Consider the following 21,547-nt stretch of genomic DNA (forward strand, 5'->3'; position numbering starts at 1 on the left):
CTGAGCCACTGTCAAAGGGCACTCTGGGTAATCAGAGTTATGCTCTTGCAGGAAAACCTCAGCCGAGATTAAAGAGACACTTAAGCTAAAGTGCAGCCTCCTTAAAAGGCTTTGTCTAAATATCCAAGGATTTCTCTCAAGATATAGTTTCTCCTTTTGTATTCCAGCTTCATTGTTATGGAAGTACAAAAAAAAACATTCAATGCCTCCATGTCAACATATTATTAAGTGTAGTGTAATTAGTGCTACATATAATGATGTCATTTGAAAACCTAATGTGTGCATTCCTCACACATTAGGTTTTCTGCTATCTGTTGATCAACAAATTATGTTTAGGGGTGTATAACAAATCTATGAATGTATCATACTAAGATAAAGTCTTTCTAAATCCATGTTTAACTAATGACACCATACTGAGGATGGAAAACGCGCTGGCTCTTATGCAGCTCTTTTTTATTCTATTTGAGGACTCAAAGTGTTTTGTCCATTGGTAACCAGCAGGTGTTTGTGGGGGGAATGGTTGAAACAAACGGCTTTGTTTTCCTCATTTTGCATTGATGGATTTTTTCCCCCCTTGAATATCAACTTGGTAATTTCCATGCCACAACAAAAACTTTCAAATCAGTTGTGATAAAGACGTATTATTGTCATGAACATGTCATAGAAAAGCCAGAACACAGTTTCATTTGCAAACTAATGTAATGATTGGTTACTGGTACATATTTGAGCTGTATTTTCTGTTATGAAAAAAAAAGCTTCAGTGCAGTACCTTCAAATTTAACTAAATTTACACAATTGGTACAAATCAACAATTTTTAGAAAACTAAGATAAGCCGACAGATTTAGAGCAAAGTTACAAAAATGGTCAATCTTCCCCCCAAAAACAAACAAACAAACAAACAAACAAAAAAAAAAAAAAGGCACAGAGGACGTCCAGCAGCTGCTGCATCCCTCGTAGAGAACATTTGCATATCTGAATAAATACATCTGCTGTTAATCAATATCAAACGGTGCCACAGAAGAAGCACGGTCATCATACAGCTACAGCAGAGTGCAACATTGTGAATTAGTTGAAAAAACACAGCATATAAATATATCTTCATAAAATATAGAGACTAAATCAAGGATAAAAGTTATTTAGTACCATTAATCAAAAATATTAATTGGAAAATTTCAAGCATATACAATATTTATAATATTTGCCAAACATTATATTTAACAACTGCCTTTAACAAATCTATCCTATATACTGAGTAAACTGTGCAATTAATAGCAGTTGGGAGAGCAGTTTTGCACTCACATTATACGCTACAGAAACACCTGAACTAGTTATTGCAGAATAAAACCCTCATATCACTGGAAACTGATCAATCTAGCATCGCAGGATCACTGCCAATGACAAAGGGTTTGACAATAAACGGCATGTTAACATTTTAAAGAGGAATTACACAGTGATCCTTTACTGATCCCCCCCACATGTGTCTCCAACCAGTCCCTAGTTCAGCTGCTAGTAAACCGCAAAACAAAGACATTTTTCCAAACAGTTGTGCGAAGAACAGCTCTGCATGTTTAGCACTACATCTTCAGTTCTTGTTTTCGAATGCTGCCATTAGTCTCTGCAGAGTAAATTTGTCAAGAGAAATGAGGAAGGATACAGTATGCTGAACAGTGTGCACAGTTCATGCTTTTAGACTTTTCACTCTCTACAACTGAACCCTGCAATGTCAAAATCACAGGCACATGCATTTATGATGCTTTATAGTATCCAGATGACTTCTTGCTAATGTGCTGCCCTGAAACTGTGTCACGCTCTTGCTTAGACTCAGTGCCTGATATCTGATTCATCATTTACCAAACTAGGGACTGGATTGAGTCACAGCATCTGTCCGTCCCTTTACTTTGAAGAAAGAAAAAAAAAATTACCATTCAGCTACTATTATTCTAAGGAATTTCTCCTTGGTGCCTTACCAGAAGGCCTCTAAACAAGTTTAATAAAACTGCTTCATAAGAAAAGAGGAAATATCTACCACAGATTGAAGTCCTCACAGCTCCATTTCCTGCAGACTAAAAATACAAGCCCTTATTGCTGCTTCAAAAATAGAGTTAATCTACAGTTAGACCCTGAAATCACACCATTTGCTACCAATCGCAAAAACCCCAAAACAAAAACAACCCTTAAAATATGGGCACTTGTAGCAAACAGCAGTAAGTTTGTGCAAGAGGAAAAACAAAACCAAAAAAACATTACATTCAACCAGGGCAGATTTTTTTTTTTTTTTTTTGACGTATAATACCTGTTAGCAGTATTATTTTCTGTTCCTCTTTCTGAAATATAAATTAAAAAATAATAATCTTCAATTAAATCTCCATGAAGGCACAAGCAACTTGACTACTTGGAAGTCAGTGTTCAGTGAAAAGCATCATTGCTGCTGCAACACAAAATGGGCAATTTTTCTTTAAAGTTCATATAACATTACTCCATTTCAGTGAGACGTCTTATTGACCAATAAGAATCCAAAGAAATAACAATTTAACTCATAGCACTATCACAAATATAGCTCATTCCATTATTGCTTTAAAACATACAGTAAGTCAGAGGTACATGTCAGAAAAAGGTGTATTAAAAAGCACTCTTTAAGTAGATGGATGACAAAAAATAAAAATACATCCATCTTAAAAGTTATGATCTTTCACAGTCATACAAGAGCTCACGGTAAGGCCAATAATGATGTGCTTAAAAGACTGAATTCCTCAACTGTATTTTTCAGTGCTACAGACATTACTCTAGAAATTACCTCAGATTTGGATGCAGCATCAATGGCGCAAGTTCTAGCTTATAAATAATTCAGTATAAGTCCAAAATGGCATATATTTCTACTTTAAGTTTAGTTCTTGGTATTTAAGAAAGAGGTAAGAGAAAATAAGATGATTAGTTGTTAGAAAAACCTGCACTAGGCTCAAAAAAGTGAGTCCCACATCCTCAGACGGTGTCATTAGCAAGAGTCTCTGTCGAGAGCCAGATCCTTGCACCATTCAGAAATTTGCTAATGGGAGTCCCTTGGACAGTGCGGCGGGAAAGGTTGCCCGTTGGGGTGAAAGGAAAGGAAGATGTAAGGTATTCTGGAGGTGTAGAGGGGTCATCGGGAGAACTGGCTTGAAAATACATCCTTCTTTGGTCTGTAGGGTTTCCACCTGAGCTTGTGAGTGGTGTGTTGCCCGGACTGGTTCCCTTATATTGCCTGAGTTGGCTCTGCAGTATCTCAATTTCATCAACCAGCTGAGAGAGCTTGTGGTAGGTGGTGACTGGGCCTCCTTTGGAGATGCAGGCTTCAGGAACCCAGCGGAGAAAGAAGAGCTTCCAAAAAGCCATATGAGAGGGCATGAGCAGGGGAATCAGCAGGCCCTGCAGGTCAGCGGGTCGAGAGAACCAGTCCTTGAAGAAGCGCTCAGATGGACTTTCGTCTTTCACTGGTGTCAGCTCCGACTTCAACTCGTTAGCTAGAGAGCTTCGTCGGGTCAGGGTCTCCTCCCCACCCTTTACCCCATTACGCAGATTTGTGGGTGGCCCTCGTAATGTGGAACTGTAGGCTTTTGGCTACAAAAAGAGGAAACACTGAGAATTAGACTATTTTGACTCTCTCTGTGACAGGCTTTACTACAAGGATTCTAAAAGTTACAACTTAAAATGTATATATTCTGTTTAATAATCCACCTTCTGTACATTTACTGCAGATATTTCAGAGGTGACTCGATACAAAATGACCTACATGCCCTTTGACTTCTATAAACTACATTATTTGCATTCTTTGTGTTCTGTGAAACTTTGCCTTCAAATGACAGAGAAATTCTGTAATTACAATCTGGCTATTAGAAAATTGCCACATTAAAAATATAAAAATGTTAACATGTGAACTTATTAACGGCGGTTTAATAATAATAAAAACAATAGATAGGAATATATGAGAGAGAGAGAGAGAGAGAGAGAGAGAGAGAGAGAGAGAGAGAGAGAGAGAGAGAGAGAGAGAGAGAGAGAGAGAGAGAGAGAGAGAGAGAGAGAGAAAAAAAAAAACAGTGCCTTGCGTACCTTGCGTTTGAAGGTTTTCACTTCACCGTTCTGAACACAGGCAGCTCCTTTGCCGACATACATGGGGTTGTTAAAGAGGGTTTGATCTTTAGTTGAGAACTGCTGTGACCACTCCCAAACTGGAGGGAAATACACAACCTGGTCTTCTCCTTGAGGGATGGCTTTGTGCTTGGCAAAGTCCTGCAGAGTAAAGACAATGTTACCCTGTGACTCTGTACGTAATGAGAGCTATACTCTATAAAAACAGCTTCCACAAGTGGAACAGTTTCAATACATGAAAGTAAAAAGGAAAAAAAAAAAAAAAAAAAAAAAAAAAAAAAAAGGTCCACAACTTGCTTTTGTTGAATTTAACAGTTACCCTCTTGACCAAGTTAAATGTTATCCTCTCTTTTTGTTGTACTCTTTCCTGTCAATTATCTGGCACGCACAGAAGGAAATTACAGTCTGAAACATTCAGTGACACATCCTCAAGTTATGCTTTCCTTCTTTTCAATTCATTTCCAATTCATTATTCCTCTTTATTTATTTTTTCCACAGACAGACCTCTCTCTCTTGCAAACACACACACGGTTGCATTTACTGCTCATTATGGCATTTCCACTGGTGATTACATTTATTCAGATCAAATGCATACATAAACATTTATCTATCCCTCACCATCAAGTGCTGGGCACGCTGCTTGGATGAATTGAACAGGAAAGTACTGAACAGTGGGATCCACATGCTGTCACTCAGTACTGTCAGATAGGTCTCTGTGAACTCAAACGCTGCTGGGTACTGGTTCATCATCTGCCACACGCAGTCCAGGAACAACAGGAACAGTGGGGACTTTACAGATAAAAAACAAAAACAGAAACAGAGATGCAGGAAGCAGGGGTGTCAAGTCACATCTCTTGAATAGTTGGATTAATTTAAATTAAATTAATCAAGTACCTCCTCTTTGTCATTTTTCTTCAAGTGGTTGCATCTGTCCAAGAAGCGATGGCCAGCCATCACCCACTCCTTCTGCACCAAACTCTGAAAGCCAATGAGGCTGCGATAGCGAGGGTCCAACATGAGCTGCATCAATGCGGATACTACACAGTTTAGGTCTCGGTCTTCCTCTTCTGTGCAAGTGCAGAACAAAGGAGTAATAAGTCACAGACTCTTATGGGACACGATACATAAAATGTACAATAATTTGCATTTAAAGTAAGACTTAGCTGTAATATAATAAATGATCGACAAACATAATTCCACATGCAGGAGTGAAGGCTACAGAATAAGGCTCAAAGAGAGTTTACCTTGAAGAATGACAGAGGAATTCCCTCCCTCTAAGTGATAGACCATCTCAGCAGAGTGTTTCAAAAAGGCCCTTTGGTCACAAAAGGAACAAACATGTTAACTGCATTGATATTTACTGCCAACCGTTATCATAACTTCAGTTTTTTTGCTTCTAAATAATCCTGTGCAAACATGAAAGTGTAAAGAAATAGTTTTAAAAAGCACTTTGGAACTTTATATTCTAGATTTAACTGTGACTCTACAAACATGCAGGCTTATGACGCACTTCAAATTTGGCCCTTTAAAATTTTATATGACCCTCTTGAGTTTACAATGCACAGTCATGCACTGTCAGCTTGTTTACATACCTGACATATTCAAGCCATCGAGAGTTTTCAATGGTTGAAAGCCACCTCTCCTCAGACTCCTCAAACGGATCTGCACAATAAAAAACATCAGTATGTTTATAAGTATAAAACCGTACACGTAAATGCCATTAAGTCTCCTGCATTGTTTTACAGCAGAGCATTGAATTACGCTCCTTTTATAAGCTGCAGTGGAGCTCACCTAGGATACATATCTGCCTCAGTTTAACAAATGCGCTCTGGATGTCCAGGATAGAAGGCAGACTCTTGTCCAGATCCGATCTAAACGGTTCATTGCGCTGTGGGTGGCTTTTTGTGATAGCGGCAAAGATTCTAAAACACAACAACACAGACAGTGAAGACAAGATGCACACTTCACTAATGTAAACAATTTAAATATCAAAAACCTGAGCTGAAACTGAATGCTCAGACTTATATTTCTTTCTCCTAAAGTAGCACTTTCTTAATGGACTGAGAGCTGAAAATCTGCTAGAGTTATTAAAAAAATCATTTTCAATTTAGGTTCTGAATCTGAATGAAGTAGATAGTCTTACTTCTGCTCAGTCTTCTTTTGCTGTAATGGATCAGTTAAGCTGGACATTCGGACAAGAGCACTCCCATTGGAGTGACTCCAGCACCACATCTGCAAAGAAGAACAGACATTAATTAAACAGTCACTGATCAGCAACAAAGTAATAAGGAGGCTCTGATCAGTTAAATTAAACAATAAGTGGGATAACTCCATTGGTGGGACTGTGCTTTGTTTTAAAAATAAATAAATAAATAACAGTGCAGGTTTAATAATGACCTAAATGGAAAATTGTATTTGGAAGCATAACGTTTATTGGAGACATCCAATAAACATGCATGCGCTCTATTGGAGTTTAGATACTCACAGGGATGCGACCATCAGTGAATGATGATGCATACTGCACCAGATCTTGATCTGTCAGAGATGACGGGACTACAATGTGCTCTGGAAGACTAGAAGAAAAAAAAAAAGAAAGAAGAAGAGACTGGTGTTAACACATGAATCAAACAAAAGACATCATTTAAAGCGGATTAAGTAAACAACAGCTAAGACACTAACCCAAAACAGAGTGGAAAAAAAATTAAAAACAATAATAACAACAACAACAACAACAATAATAACAACAATACTAATACTAATACTAATAATAATAATAATAATAATAATAATAATAATAATAATAATAATAATAATAATAATGGTATAAGTGGTTAACAAATTTATTAGACCACCATCTAATAAAGGTATATGGCACAGACGCTCTAAATTAACAGTATTGGTAAAAAACAACATCTCAAAATATTTGTTTATGTTTCTAATCGACCGGTATGTGCAAGCTCTTTTATTAAAATCATATTTTTAATGCTAAACTACAATTATTGTTATACATGAATTATGTCAGAATTCTATAGAGTTTTATAAAGAAGCAGAAAAAGGTGAAGCACTTTTTAGATGACAATTTACAGTTATTTACTCATATTTCTGAAAAGAAAAATTTGTTTTAGAATCAGAATACTTTATTGATCCCTAGAGGAAATTATTTATTATTTAGTGGTTGAATGTTACGCTTGATGACTCTGCAGAGAAGTCCAGTGTGTTGCCTCAAATCTGGGTATAAAAATGACTTCAGTCTGTTAATTGCCAAATAAACAATAATGTCATTTTTAGTTTTAAATAAACTATTTTTCTTGGTTTTATGACAGGTGGTCCAATACATTTCTCAAGTACTGTAGTATAAATGTGAAAGCTTGTAAGGACTGGAACTGTTTTGCTATTGTTTTGGATTATTTCAGGCCCATGTTGTGCGTTTGTCTTGGTGAACAATTGATCCTCTGTAATGAACACCAGGGGGCGACTCCTCTGGTTAAAAGACGAGATTTTATAAAAGTTGACTGACAACAGAATTTGTCTCCCTTCCTCTGTGATCTTGAAAACTTTCTTGACAACTCAATGGCTAGTCTCCAGTCATACTGAATAAAACATGAAGTTCATTTTGAAAAAGAAAAAAAAAATAAATCACAGAGTCAGAAGGGAGGATTTTCCAGTCTCAGGACATGTAAACTATAAGTTTTTAGCCAGTGCAAGTCAGAGCCATTCCTTTGTTGTCATGTCCTGTTACAAAACCACCAGGATGACAACAGCGAAGACGCTCTTCTCCGGGCTTACTAAAGGGCAATATCACTCTGGCTACGACCATACACTGTCTATGCTTTGACACCATCTCTGGCGATAATGCTGCTGAACTGAGATGAATAGATTGTTTTGTCAAAACCAGACTGACATGTTAGTTTTTGTTTTTCTTGTCAGGTACCTCAATATAATGTGGAAAAGGCACATTATGTCACATGGCATCAAAAAAGGATTTTAAAAGAGGTTAGTAACAAGTAGGACCCAAAGCATGAGCTAAAAACCTTGATGAGACGGCATAATTCTGGTTGATGGAGCACACTCTCCACTCTGAAGCATTCGTTCTCTTGATTTCCCGATCCCAATCAGAGGAACGGTCAAAAATGGGGGTCTGTAATCCTCTCGGGGTGGAACCATTGACTCGTTCTGCTGAAAGAAAAAAAAGAAACAAAAACGAAAAAAAACAGATACACTTATTTATGCATGGAATTCAAACATTTTTCACTTTCAAATAATATGGCAGGTCTTTTAGAAACAGTAGTAATCAACAGGCGATACCTTTAGATTCATGGTATCGCCGTCCTTGATACTCAAAGCCAAACAGCAGTTGAAGATCAGCTGGATGAGAGTAGTGGGCAATAGCCAGGCAAACCTATAATTAAAAAAAAAAAGAGAACTACTAAGTACTATGGGATATGAAGTACAAAAGAAGTAGAAGTGAGAGGTATAATAAATATTGTCAAGGCAGATTAGGTTCCATCATAACTTCCCAGCCCAGGTTTATCTGAGTGCTAACATTAACTCAGAGGCATGTTTTTGTTTTTTTAAATAATACCAACGCAAGCAGTCAAACCTGGGGAAAAAATGTCAAACACATTCTAGTGCTCTGAGTTCAGAGCTGAATCTCTGTGAGGCTCAACTTTAGTCACACAAAGCAAGTCATTCAGAGCTAAAGCTGTGAATGATACTAGAGGACACAGAACAAGTGCGTCTGTCTGTCTGTGTGTCTGTGTGTGTGTGTGTGTGTGTGTGTGTGTGTGTGTGTGTGTGTGTGTACAAAGGCTGCTCCACACTCTGTAATTTCCTATGGCAAAATGGGCCATTATAGGCTGGCATAATTCCATATGTCAGAAAAAGAAAAAGAACCGAGTCCTGTTTTACGCTGTAATTACATACATGGTGTCCATAAATAAGCTCACAAGGAGTGCAGGAGGGGAGACATTTTTAATTTTAGTGCTCTATACATAATCAACCTTAAATAGAACATGTACATTTCCACAACTGTGCTTCTGGGCCTACTTGCTGCCCACCAAACTGTAGCTCTACTAAACGACCTGGGCATCAATAATGAACAATCTGTCCTCTGTGCAGGAGATGAGTCAGAGTTACACTGCCAGTTGTTCCTACAATCAGGATCAAATTCTGCTTCCTCTGCTTTGACTGAGCATTGTTCTCAGGGTCCTTTCGTTGTGTACCTTCAGCAAACATGCTAATTGAGAAGTTCCTATTCTAACGGAGGCTGACAAAGAAACACAGAGAACCTGGTCTAATATAAATATTGCTGTCACAGAGGATGTGGTCATAACTTGAAACTCAATGTGGGTATGTAGTCTATGGGAAAGAAAAAGTTTGGTCAACAATAACCAACGTTTAGATCGAAGACTAGAAAACCAAAAGGTTATTTCTAAATAGTTAGTTATTCAGATACAAGGCATAAATTTATAGGCTTTAATGTGATTAAAGAAAAGGTTTGCAACTGTTTAAATCTGACACCTACATTTATGTAACAAGTCACAAGTTTTACTTGCAATAAACTTTGGTAACTTTGGTGAACGTGGGAAATGAGGTAGCCATTGCTCATTTTTTTAATGCTGCTACCACCACTACCAACATATCACTGATATGATATACAGTTGTTTAGTAGTATCATAATTTAATAGTAGTTTCAATATCCTGTTTGGTTACTGAATATAATTTATCATATTTTCAAATATCCACCCACAATTTCCTGTTTGCTCTAAGAAAATAAATGCTAAGAGCGTCTTGATTAGGTACCCTGTTCTAATGCTTATTAGTTCTTTAAATATTTAACCATGTTACATTATTACTGAAGGTTATTGCCAAAATTCCCATGTTCCCCATGTCCATCACTTTTCATGAAAATAATACCGGAGGGGGTTCTAGAATCCTTTCAAACAAAACCTGGTACCTGGTCCAATGAGTCTCTGCGACAGATGATACAGCCAGAAATAATAATAATAATAATAATAATAATAATAATAATAATAATAATAATAATAATAATAATAATAATTATTATTATTATTATTATTATTTATTTATTTTTTAAATGCATGATTCAACCCTGATTCACACACTGATTCAACCCTGCAGTGTGTGAACAATTCCGGTTGAGGGTAGGGGGTGTAATGATGAGGGAGACATTTCTCTTGACACCGTTCAGGCCCCACAGCATCAACCAAGCTTCATTTAGATGCCACATCCTAACCGAGTCCTAATGTTGCTCATGTTGACCACAATAAAACATGCCCTTTCTGCAGATAAAAGGCCTCCGCAGTCCCCAGTCCTCAATCCACTATATCAGATTTTTGGGTCACATGTCAGTGTGGGGTCTAAATTAGCACTGTGTAACCAGTAAAGTCTCCTAAACAGCTTAAATGGCCATTCTGACTCAAAGCATGCTGATGTTTCTGTTTCACTGACCTTTCTGGCGCTTTCAGGTCCAGCTTCGTCAAAACAGAACCGTATTACGCGCAAGTCTTTGCAGTACAGTATGAGCTCAGTGGGGTTGAACTTTAGCTTCTGGTTTGAACCCAATACTTTCTTCTTCCCCTTTGTATCATTCACTGAAAGGAACAAACACAAAACATGAATAGAAAACTAATTTTTGATGACTGAATTTCTAAAAATGTACTATTCTGTGGAGTGTACTGCTAATGAAGGACACCACTTGATACTTGGTAAACTTTGGCCCTATTCTTTCCTGTCGCTGTTGCTGCCTCTTTACTGCCGATCCCTCACAGTGTGATTAAATTTAACTAATCGCTATAGAGTTATACTGTGCTTATTTCACTAGATTCTTACGAAGAACCTAACAAACATGGTTAAAACAATTTAGCCTGATTAGCTGTGTATGCTAACTTTAGTTGGATTCTAATAGTACTCATTCTCCTATAATACAACAGCACCATGTAAACCATTTGAACTACTTTCAACTTATCAAAGTTACTACTTTATATTGCCTCATGAGGACACTGATGGCATGATGATAAGAGGAACAGGGGCAAGCAAATCACAATGATTTGACACAATATTCAGATTAAATAATGACAACAGCTTAACACCAGATTTCATTAAATAAATATGCATCCCTTTCTTTTTAACTGCTCAGGTTTGTATTTTCTTCAGATATTTTTATTTGTGGGTAATGATGGGACGCTGCGTTGTGATACCATCACTGTTGCTGACAGCATTTTGTCACATCTATCACAGTGCATGTCTGCAGTTAATTTTATACCAGTATTTGATTTTTGTAAGTGAACCAGCATTAAGGTCTTATTTTAGTCCCGATGCCCCTATATTTGCCCTTTTTCCACAGTGATAGTGTCCTTGGATGCAGAGGTCATACAGCTCAAAAACAAGCTGGGTAAAACAAAACCTCATAACACAATAAACCTTGTTCTGGGCAGTCACCCTTGCAGTGTCAGCAACGGACTGCAGTGAGATATATAAACAAAGCTAATCCTAAGCTGGGTAGCACTGTTGCTAAACACTGCATTAGCCATGAGATCATTTGCTATCAGATCACTGACCAGGAAAAAGGGAATGACACTAGGTGCTCCTATACAATGAGTGGGCGAAGCTTCTGTGTTTGTGACCACACAAAATGATGGTTTAACATCATTAATAAAATTCACATTCTGGGCTATTGTGGAATTTTAAGACATATCATTTGGGCTCAAGCAAATCCAAGAATATTTTGCTACCAAACAAGCACAATATTTTCCTCACAAACATTAAGAAAAAAAAAAGAAAGAAAATCAAAGCTTTTCCTTAAAAATTTTCCCTAAAATTTCAATCCCTGGAATGAGATACCTGTTACTACTTGCTCCAGACAGGTCAGGGGGATGTCATGCTCTCCGAGCAGCAGGTGGGACAACGTGGACTTCTGTAGTGAAGGGAGAAAAACAAAAAAGTAGGTTTGACGTGTTGCAGAAAATGTATTAGCCCTAAAACTACCTGAAAACAGTCTTAAAAGGCTGTTTGATATATTGAGTTAACTTTCCCAGACTAAGCAATGATCAAGTTCCATTTTCTTATCAAGTCGACAATCTGCCACATAGGTGGAAATGACGTCTGTTCTCTCACTTCTTGTGCGATATCACTGACAATGTAGAGCAGGAAAGTACACGAGTTTTCCTTCCTCTTTGCCAGATGGCTGTAAAGTAACAGTATTTAATCTATTCTGCAGCATGGTGCTGGCGATACTAACATATATCACATCCAAATATGTAATTGAAATTCCCCCCCCCCTTAAAAAAAACAAAACAAACATTAGGTACTCTTAAGAATCTCAAAAATGAATTTTCACACAAATTGCTTAACTGCTACTAAGAAATCCACTCAAATACCTGCTTTGGTGAAGTGTCCTGAGGAATGAAGGACACCTTAAAGTTGGTACATATCAGCTTCCCCCAAAGGCCTTCTTGGTTGTTTTCAGTGCTGATACATTTCCTCACAAAGTTCACCTCATTAACTACTATCTCACCTAGTGACAAATAAATGAGCAAAAAGACTAGTGTAAATCCAAAGGTTATTGCTACAGTTCAAAGAAACAAGCAGAAAACAAAAATTGGAAACTCAAAGGAAGTCCCAAAAACAGCTTGTGTATTTCCACTGTACTGACATCAATTTAAAAAGGCATCATGTTGCAATACAGCATCAAACTGTTTTATTTATGCTTTATATTTACATACATTCATACACACAGTAAATTCTGACAGAATACTTTACTGGACAAAATGCATATCCCATTATTGCATAATTATACATGCAGAACTTGCTTAAAATTTTAATTACACCATCATTTTCTATGCTTCTTATACTGGGAAATATTAACACTGCAAAAAACTTTCCACACAGCCTTTAAGTTAAATTATGAATGGTCATCAGAGGAGGACAAAGGAAAGCAAAGAAGCCTGAATACTTAAGCTGACCTACATAAATTAGAGAAGAGGGAAAATGAAACAATCATATCACAAGTCAAACAATGCTGACTCTGAAGTATACTCAGACATAGGTGAGTCATAAAAACATGGACTTTAATCAAGACAATTAGCTGAAAACTCTATTGCATGTGGAATACCAGCAGCGACAGCACCTCAGGCGAAATCACAGCCATACTCATGTGATACATCGTAAATTACAAACAATATCCAGGGAGTGGATTTTCTTTTGCCTGTGCATGCATGATAGCTCTTGTATAAATAAAAATCATTACAATTCCTTGCAGCTACTTTCCCCATCTACCATCTATTGCTACTTGATATGTTAAGAAGGATGGTGAAGCAGTAGCTCAGGTTTGGGTTTTGCTGACAGTGCAGAAGGAAAATAGTCACAGCTTGCAAAGTACAGCAACGCATGCTGATACACATCAACTAAAAATAATCCCACAAACTTTACCGCAAACTAATATGTAGACAGCAGTAACGCTATAATAATGCTATTAACTTCTTACCAAGCAAAGTAAAGACTTTAATAAAGTATCTGCGTTTTTACAAGTTTTTGCACGCTTTAACAATGATGTCACATCAGATTTAAAAAGCAAGTCCACCCAGTCTAACAAGGTAAATTGTACTTCATAATACTGGAAGGAAGAGTACAAGAAAGAAATACTTAACAGTGTTGGCTAACATTATTATGCTTTATGAGAAACTAACGTTTTAGATCAGGGTTAGACCCGTTGACTGATGGGGCTCGGGTTAACTCAGGCCCTCCACCGCTGGAGGGGTATGTCTTCATACTCAAAATGATGTCTCCATAGTTTCAATTTTCTTTAAGTTTTTACAAACGATGATTCAAAAAAACAAAACAAAACAACAACAACAAAAACAAAAAACCCCACACAGCAAGCATTGGGGTACTTTCCTTAGGAAGTACATTAGTTGAGCCAACAAGATACTGAGATCACTCTTGCATATCTGATCACGTTTCTCAAGTATGACTGCAAAAGGATGTGCTTCTAAAGCAAACACTAAACAATTTAAAAAGCTGGTGCTAAAAGCCAAAACTCTCTTAAATGTCTGCAAAAACAAGTGAGACAGTAACCTTCATTTCTCCCATATCTAAATGGGTCAGCATTTTTCATACACCATTAACATGAGCAACATGGACTTTGTACTTTCACGTGTATCCGGCTATAAAAGGTTGGTCTGCAAATTTTAAAAAGATGAGAACTTTTACAGAGGGTGGAGTTCTTTAGAGGCGAATTCAAAGCCCTGCCTCAGAGGAGCCAACTGAGACTGCACAGTTAAAAATAGGGAAGCTAATCGTGTAACCTGTTAGTCTGTCTTGCTCACAATTCAAAAAGGGAAATAACCAACAACCTTCAGGCGATAACACACTTACCTCATAGCTAGTACATCAGGTCAGTTAAATCTGTCATCTTACTTGTGACCTAAATTAGCCTACACTTTACTAAACTACAGTTTTACATGTCACATGACTGAAAATGAAAAACAGTAGCTCTGAAGAACTTCATTAAAAAAAATAAATAATAATAATAACAGTAAAACTTTCAACTAAAATTAGGCTCAGTTTACAGTATATTATACAAAGAGCATGACAAGCCATTTCCACGAGGCTCACAAGCTCCCAGATAATACTTAAACTACTAAAATAAAGGCCTTCCTGCTGTTTCAGTTAATGATACAACTACAGTGTGCCATTGTGATGATAATATTTGCATCAGTAGGCACAACTTGAACGGTTGAGATTCCTAAGCTGAATCCACTTTAGCTACTGAGTTTAACGGCTGTCGTTTCCTGTTAACAAAAAAATGTTGACAGAGGACATAACACCATTCGGGTGACGTTTATAAATAGTTATGAAGAGGAATTTCTGCCAGAACACCTGCTGCAGTGCAGTTGATTACCAAACATGAAGAGATCTGATTTTTGAGGGAAACACTTGCCCACTTCCAATGATTGTGTTATTTTACAAAATGAAGAAAAAAACATAACGAACCCTGTGCTGAACCCTGTGCTGTTCACAGAACACAGAAAATAGCCAAGTGCAATTAAATAAATAATAATAAATGACAAACTATGTATATCCCATCACTACTATATGACAAAGACACAGTGGGATCATTGATAATATTTATTTAAAAAAAAGAAAACAAAAAGATGGTTGTAGCCACTTTGACATGATCCAATTAGCGGGTGAAGTGTTGTTTGTTATGAAGACTCAAGCTGAGCGTTTTCATCGTCACCATTTTGGTATTTTAAAACTGGACATGATGAGCTAGGAGTGGCTGTGAAACTGAAGACACTGCATCCTCATTGTATGTCTCGATGATACTAACAATGCATGAAATCTCTGTTGCAAACACCTCCCTACATGATCAGGACTTGAGCAACCAAAACTGGTACACAAGTAGCGCCTAGGTCCCTGAAAATGCTCATCTATAAACAGATGTTATGATACAATCGTATTGCCTATCAAGGCTAAAATGACCCATTTGCACTAACAACAAGAACAAGCACAGTATAACTTCATCTTCACAAAAATAATATCTCTTTTAAAACTTTCATTACACATGTACTATATCATCTTGTTTCCTAGCAACCAGGTTGCAGGTTTAGGACATTTCTACACCGCCTTCCCTTTTCAGACCCAGAAGATAGACTGTATATAAAAAACCGCCTATGTGCAAAAGAACTGCCTGGAGCCATTACCAGTAAGTCAGTCTGCGGTGGGCATTGTACAAACTTTAATAGTCAACTATCGAGACTTTGACACTAGATAGCTGTCTAAGGAAATGCACCACGGACTCTGTGTTGCAAATAAGTTACTAGAATAAAACAAAAAATAAAAAGGAGAAACATTCATTCTAGTTCTCCATTTCATGAACCTTATTGCTCGGTTCTCACAGACACCCAAGGTATCAAATTTGTACTCTGAACTGAAATAGCTGTGTTTGATAAAATGTCTCTCATCTGAATCTATTGAAACAAAACCATTCATTTTTCATTCATTTTGGACCAACTATTTCACATTTCTGGAGTCACTAAGAAAAATAATCAGGCATAGCTGCCTGCCCCCTGCTTTAAGCAACAAAATTGCTTAAAGCAGTGTAGTTCCTCACACTAAACCTCTGTAACAAAGCACAAAACTTCTTAGTTAGTTAATGAAAAACTGGCATTTGCATTTTTTTTTTTTGCTAAAGTACAGGTGCCCTCCTGCTCATTCAGAGATTATACACAGCACACAACTCATGAATGCAAAATATGAGATACTGTGTAAACATGAAAACTAACTTCTCTGTGATCAAACAAATTTTGGGGACAACTGTTCAAATGCAGAAAAGAAAACATCTTACCTGAAAGCAACTTTGCCTCCAACTTTTTAAGAGGTTTTTCAACTGTATTCTTCACATCAGTCTGGAGACAGACACACACACACACACACATACACGACACACCTTAGTTAGTCATTTTCCAGCTCTACAGACAGTTAATAAACAAGTACAATTATGCATCTTTACACTGTAAGAGAGTAAAACCTGCCATTCAAATGTGTTATTACAATGTATGAACCTCACAAATCATAGTTTAAATTAATCTGTGACCTCCTAGCATTCAAACTGAACATATGTTGCTGTTTTGGCAAATTACTGTTGCATAAACACCATCAGCATGCCCCAAGTAACAATACCATTGCCTAATTTTTGCTGCTTACAAAATTAGGCACCAAGCATGTACAGCTGTCAGCAAATGCTTATTAAAAACTGTGTGCTTAAAGTAAAGCTCTACTCTTTGAGATTGAGTAAATGGATGTGAGGTTAAAACACTAAGTTTCAGCTGCAGGAATTACTTTTACACGTTGGGCTAAAATTTCTACATGAAACTGCTTATACTCATATTATACACAGTTATGGTTTTATTTTAAAACTAACACTTGGTGATCCCTGCGCTTAAATGCTTGACAAAGCAAAATTAAAAAGGTTTTTTTTTTTTTTTTTTTTTTTTAAATGATCAAAAGATTACTTAAAAAACAAGAACAACAACAACTCAGTACAACTTGATGAAGAACTACCACCCTGCTGAAGTTTTATTGTTAAGTGCATCACTTATAGCCTCACCCAAAATGTGAAATGTGCAGTTTTAAATAATCAAGATACACAAAAACACTATCATTACCAGCTTGGTAATCAAAAGAGCACAGCCATCCTTATTATGCACTTGAAAACAGCGACTTTTTTTAAGTTACAGAGATATAAAACACTTTAAAACCCTTGTACAATGTTTGTGTTGGCCTTTCTCAGACAAGCACTGGTTTTATTTGGGTTGCTCCGCCAGCGACTGTAAGCAAACACTTACCCTCTGTCTAGAGCTGCATACACCTGTAGGCAAAACATGAGACGCCCAACCGCTGGGTAATTATTTCTCTTTTTCAAAATGGTGGCACATTAGCTGTATGTTTGTTAAAGGTTTCATTTCTCGAATTTATACGAGAAATGGGTGGGGGGCTTTTTTCTTTTGCTTGTGCCACCTTGTGACTGTTCACTTGACATATATAACCGTAAACCAAAAGCAATGTGGTGAAGTGCTTCCCTATTTTATGGTACGGTGGTACTGCAGAAAGAAGATACCTCCGCTGGCATGGATGCTTAATGTGCAATTCATGTGTTACTTATCTGACAATGTACAAAGACGTAGAACAGCAGTAACCAAGTGTAAAGCAACCCAGGCAATTACTGCACTAACCAAAATATGCTGTACCATTATCGATCATGAGCCCGTACATACCTGTGCAGGAGGGAGATAACACTTGAAAGTCGGTTTCGGTACTTTGGCAGGAAACATTGTTTATGTAATTTACGTTCCCAAACGGACGCCTGGCAAACGATATCCTGCTGCCAGTAATAATAAAAATAATATAATAAAAACTATCCAAGAGAAAATCTTAGAGAAAGTTTCTAGGTCAGCCCTTAGCTGAGCAAATCCAAGATATCCGTGTGTAAAACATTCATTGAGACACTGTGGGCGAGCGACGGCACTCCTTCATTTCGTGAAGTAGTCAAGTAGCAGATGAGACTGGCTGGCAGAACAAAGTTGACAGAAGTTGACGCTGAGACGTCGGCGTTAGCTCGGTGTTAGCTAGCTAGCTTAAAGTACTATATCAAGTTTATAAATGTCGCTCCCATGCACAGAAAAAAAACTATGGGAAAAAAAAAAGATAAGACGCACTGGCTGCGTGTCTACATTTTCTTTACACCTGTTACAGTATTAGTTAACCTTACCGACTTCCTCAAAGTCTAACTAATTCAGCCAAACGCAGTACCTGACGCTGTAAAGGACTTAACGGCCATGTTTATACAGAGCAGAGGTCCCGCCCTGCTTCCGGGCTCCACTCCGCTCCGAGATCGTCTTTCATTAAAGTTTCCGAAAAGCTGGAAGGCGACAGGAAGGCACTTTGTCTTTATCCTCAGCTAAATGGATATTTGCTACTGTGTGCGATAGTAAACACGTATAAACCTGTCATGTTAAAGTTTTAAACAACAATTATTTTGCGTTCATCAAGTGCACCACTCATGGACTACAACTCCCATGAGACACAGAGAGAACTTAGGCGTCCGACCGTGCCCTAGTTTTTCCTCTTTGTTTTTGTTTTTTTCAACGCAACTGCTTAACTTTATTTAGCAAGATACTCAAAGCTTTGTGGGAATAACAGAAATGCATTCATGACACTTTTATTATGTCATTTAGATTATTAATAAAGAAGTTATTGTATTGTACTGTATTGTATACTTCACTACCACTTCCCAAATTAAATGTCTTTAAACTTTAAAACAAAAAAAAAGAGCTGTACATTTAATAAGATCCAGAAATGTTTTTTTGTTGAAATAAGTGTGATTTCGTAATTAAAACCCCACAACTACAGGTGATGAAGCCATGAAACTGTTCACAATGAATGGGGTTTACACACTTTATTAAATACGCCAAATAGCTCATTTGTCCACAGTTTTTTTATGTTATATTCATTTTGTATTAAAACTAAATTCGTTTCAAATTTCAAATTCAGATTTATTTATGCAGAGCCAAATCACAGCAACAGTCAACTCAAGATCTATCATATTGTATGGTAAAGACCCTACAATAATTGAGAGAAAACCCCCAAAAGCACTTGGAAACAGTGGGAAGGAAAAACTCCCTTTTAACAGGAAGAAACCTCCAGCAAAACCAGGATCAGCATTGGGTGTGGGTGTGGGTAGGGAGGCAGGACAAAGACACATTGTGGGCAAGAGCCATTAAAGAGATGAAAATAAAAATGAAAATCACCTTAATACCAATAAACACCAACATTCAGTCCTTTTAATGATTAAATATATATCAATATTTTTAATTTTTAGCTTTTTCATTATGTCAGTGACAGTTTTATTTCTATAGCACTTTTTACTACATGTAAACTAAAAGTGTGCTTACTGTAAAAGATAAAGACATTAAAAAACAACCATGCAGTTCTATAAAAATAAAACCAGAAAGAAGCACACACACAACAACTACTACTACTACTACTACTACTAATGCTGCTACAAACAGTTATTAAATGTAAGCTTGTGAGAATAAAAAGGTGTTGAGTTTGTTCTGTTTCTGTAATAATGGCTGCCATCTCCCTAAATGACCACACGGTGGTGACAAAACACCAAGTCTGACTCAAATCATAACCTGATTTATCTTTAATGCATTACAAGAATCAGTGACGGTAGAAAACTTTTTTCTTTTTCGTTTTGAAATCATTTATCACTTATTTATTTATTTATTTCGTTCCATTTAAATGAACACACACACACTCAAACTAATACACACAGTATATGTCTATGCATACAGAGGCACCCTGCTAGACTGGTTACACCCAGAGGCTTGCCTGACCGCCCAACATTATTCCAAGGCAAGCCTCAGTCTGACTGGAGACTGGTTGTGAGAACTGGATACCAGTGCCACCCAAAAACCTTAACAGGGATTTTCTAAAAGGCCTTTGAGCTGCATTTTTATTTGTCTGCTCATGAAACAGAACTAAATTTGGGAGCAACCACATTTGAAAAAAGGGTAAACAGGCAGAAGTGGAAATGAGTTTCTAAAAATAAGTTAATGTTACTGTTTATGTCATTTAGACTGATTAGTAAGTTTTTTTATGTTTTGTATTTTCTAGATTGAACGCAGACTGAAATGTGTGTATTTCCCAGGACACACTGCCCGATTAAAATGTCAAAATGGAATCCTTTATTCAGTGAAAACCAGCAAGCTTAAAACTCTTGTCTTTTTGGACTTTTGATCCATCACTTCCCCTTCATGCTTTTTTAAAAGGATTTATATGCTGTAATAAATGCAAATCAATAGATTAGAGGTCCTTTCTGCATCATGCTGTTGGACTGTGACACCATGGATTTGTAACTATGTGACTCTATCCCTAATTTGGTAATGGATCTTAAAAGTTGCTGAATAAAGCTGACAGTATTTTTCTTCATTAGCACGTTAGGCAATTACTCATGATTAGGTTTAAGAATTAATATTACTGTCCTGTTAAAATAACTAAGATTCATAGATTTACTTATCGCCTGGTTAATACTATCATTTGTATTTGTTCATGTGAGTCAAACACTGGCAAGAATTTTAATAAATGAAAACTTGATATGTTGAAATCCGTAAGTTGTGCTCTTTACATAATGTTAAAGTGTTTGTATCTCTTAGTTTACAGTTTCATGCGCCCAAACATTATGAAGATAGTGTGACCGACATCCCCAAATTTGTGTATGAAGTTCTATTGAACTATTATTTCACATGCAATAATAGTTGCTCTTTTACAAACTTATACCAGCTTCTGCATGTTTCATGGTGTTACATTACAAACCTTTGTACATAACATGATGTTTAGACACTTGTCAGGTTATTCAGTGTAGTTAAGTATTTCAGTTTTGAGGTCATTTATAGATTTGCTCTGCAGCAATACTTTGGTCATGTAGGTAATCTGTAATTCAGATCTATTGTAATGGGTGAAAACACACACACACACACACACACACACACACACACACACAAGACCCTGTTGCATCTATGCAGAATATAAAATGTTTAGAATAAGGTCTCTACTAGCTGCAGACTTGCAGAAATGATCGTGAAATAATTTATTTTAACATTCAGTGAGTACTTTTATCTGAAAGCACGACCTTTACCCTTTATGAGTTTTCCCTGTGCCACTTTTCCCAAGAGCTAAGCCCCCACTGACATTACAAGCTACGCCCCTGCGCTGGATCACAGTACCATCTGCCTTGCTGTTGGCTCTCTCTTTGAAGGCAGCTCATGTATACGAGTCGTCCTCTTATGTTTGAGCCTGTTGTTAGGGAACGACAAACTTGCGCATGCCCAGTTGCCC

General features: G+C 37.1%; 1 protein-coding gene across 2 annotated transcripts; it reads right to left on the reverse strand.

Moving 5' to 3' along the window:
* Positions 1–625: 625 nt before the first annotated feature.
* Positions 626–18,506, reverse strand: mtmr10 (myotubularin related protein 10). 2 transcript variants are annotated; one of them, XM_005467057.4, is made up of 16 exons: positions 17,923–18,506; positions 16,494–16,554; positions 12,523–12,659; positions 11,987–12,059; positions 10,595–10,737; positions 8,429–8,522; positions 8,155–8,296; positions 6,609–6,696; positions 6,267–6,355; positions 5,915–6,045; positions 5,716–5,785; positions 5,368–5,438; positions 5,018–5,190; positions 4,742–4,912; positions 4,085–4,264; positions 626–3,595 (listed from the first exon to the last, which is right to left on the reverse strand). In XM_005467057.4, exons 1-16 carry the CDS (start codon positions 17,977–17,979, stop codon positions 2,981–2,983), a joined length of 2,295 nt encoding a protein of 764 aa, XP_005467114.1. In that variant the 5' UTR covers positions 17,980–18,506; the 3' UTR covers positions 626–2,980. The 2 variants fall into 2 exon arrangements, with proteins under 2 accessions (XP_005467114.1, XP_005467113.1); XM_005467056.4 differs by having other exon boundaries at positions 8,155–8,299.
* Between the last annotated feature and the right edge of the window lie 3,041 nt (positions 18,507–21,547).

The sequence above is a fragment of the Oreochromis niloticus genome, linkage group LG1 (assembly GCF_001858045.2).
Source record: "Oreochromis niloticus isolate F11D_XX linkage group LG1, O_niloticus_UMD_NMBU, whole genome shotgun sequence".
NCBI lineage: Eukaryota > Metazoa > Chordata > Actinopteri > Cichliformes > Cichlidae > Oreochromis > Oreochromis niloticus.

What these genes read in the sequence shown, in the direction of transcription:
- mtmr10 (XM_005467056.4), bottom strand. Translation starts at nt 17,979, where the DNA reads ATGTTTCCTGCCAAAGTACCGAAACCGACTTTCAAGTGTTATCTCCCT. An exon ending in GACCTGAAAGCGCCAGAAAG is followed by an intron (nt 8,523 to 10,594) that starts GTCAGTGAAACA and finishes TTTTAATTATAG; the next exon opens with GTTTGCCTGGCTATTGCCCA. An exon ending in TGAAAACCTTCAAACGCAAG is followed by an intron (nt 3,596 to 4,084) that starts GTACGCAAGGCA and finishes CTCTTTTTGTAG; the next exon opens with CCAAAAGCCTACAGTTCCAC.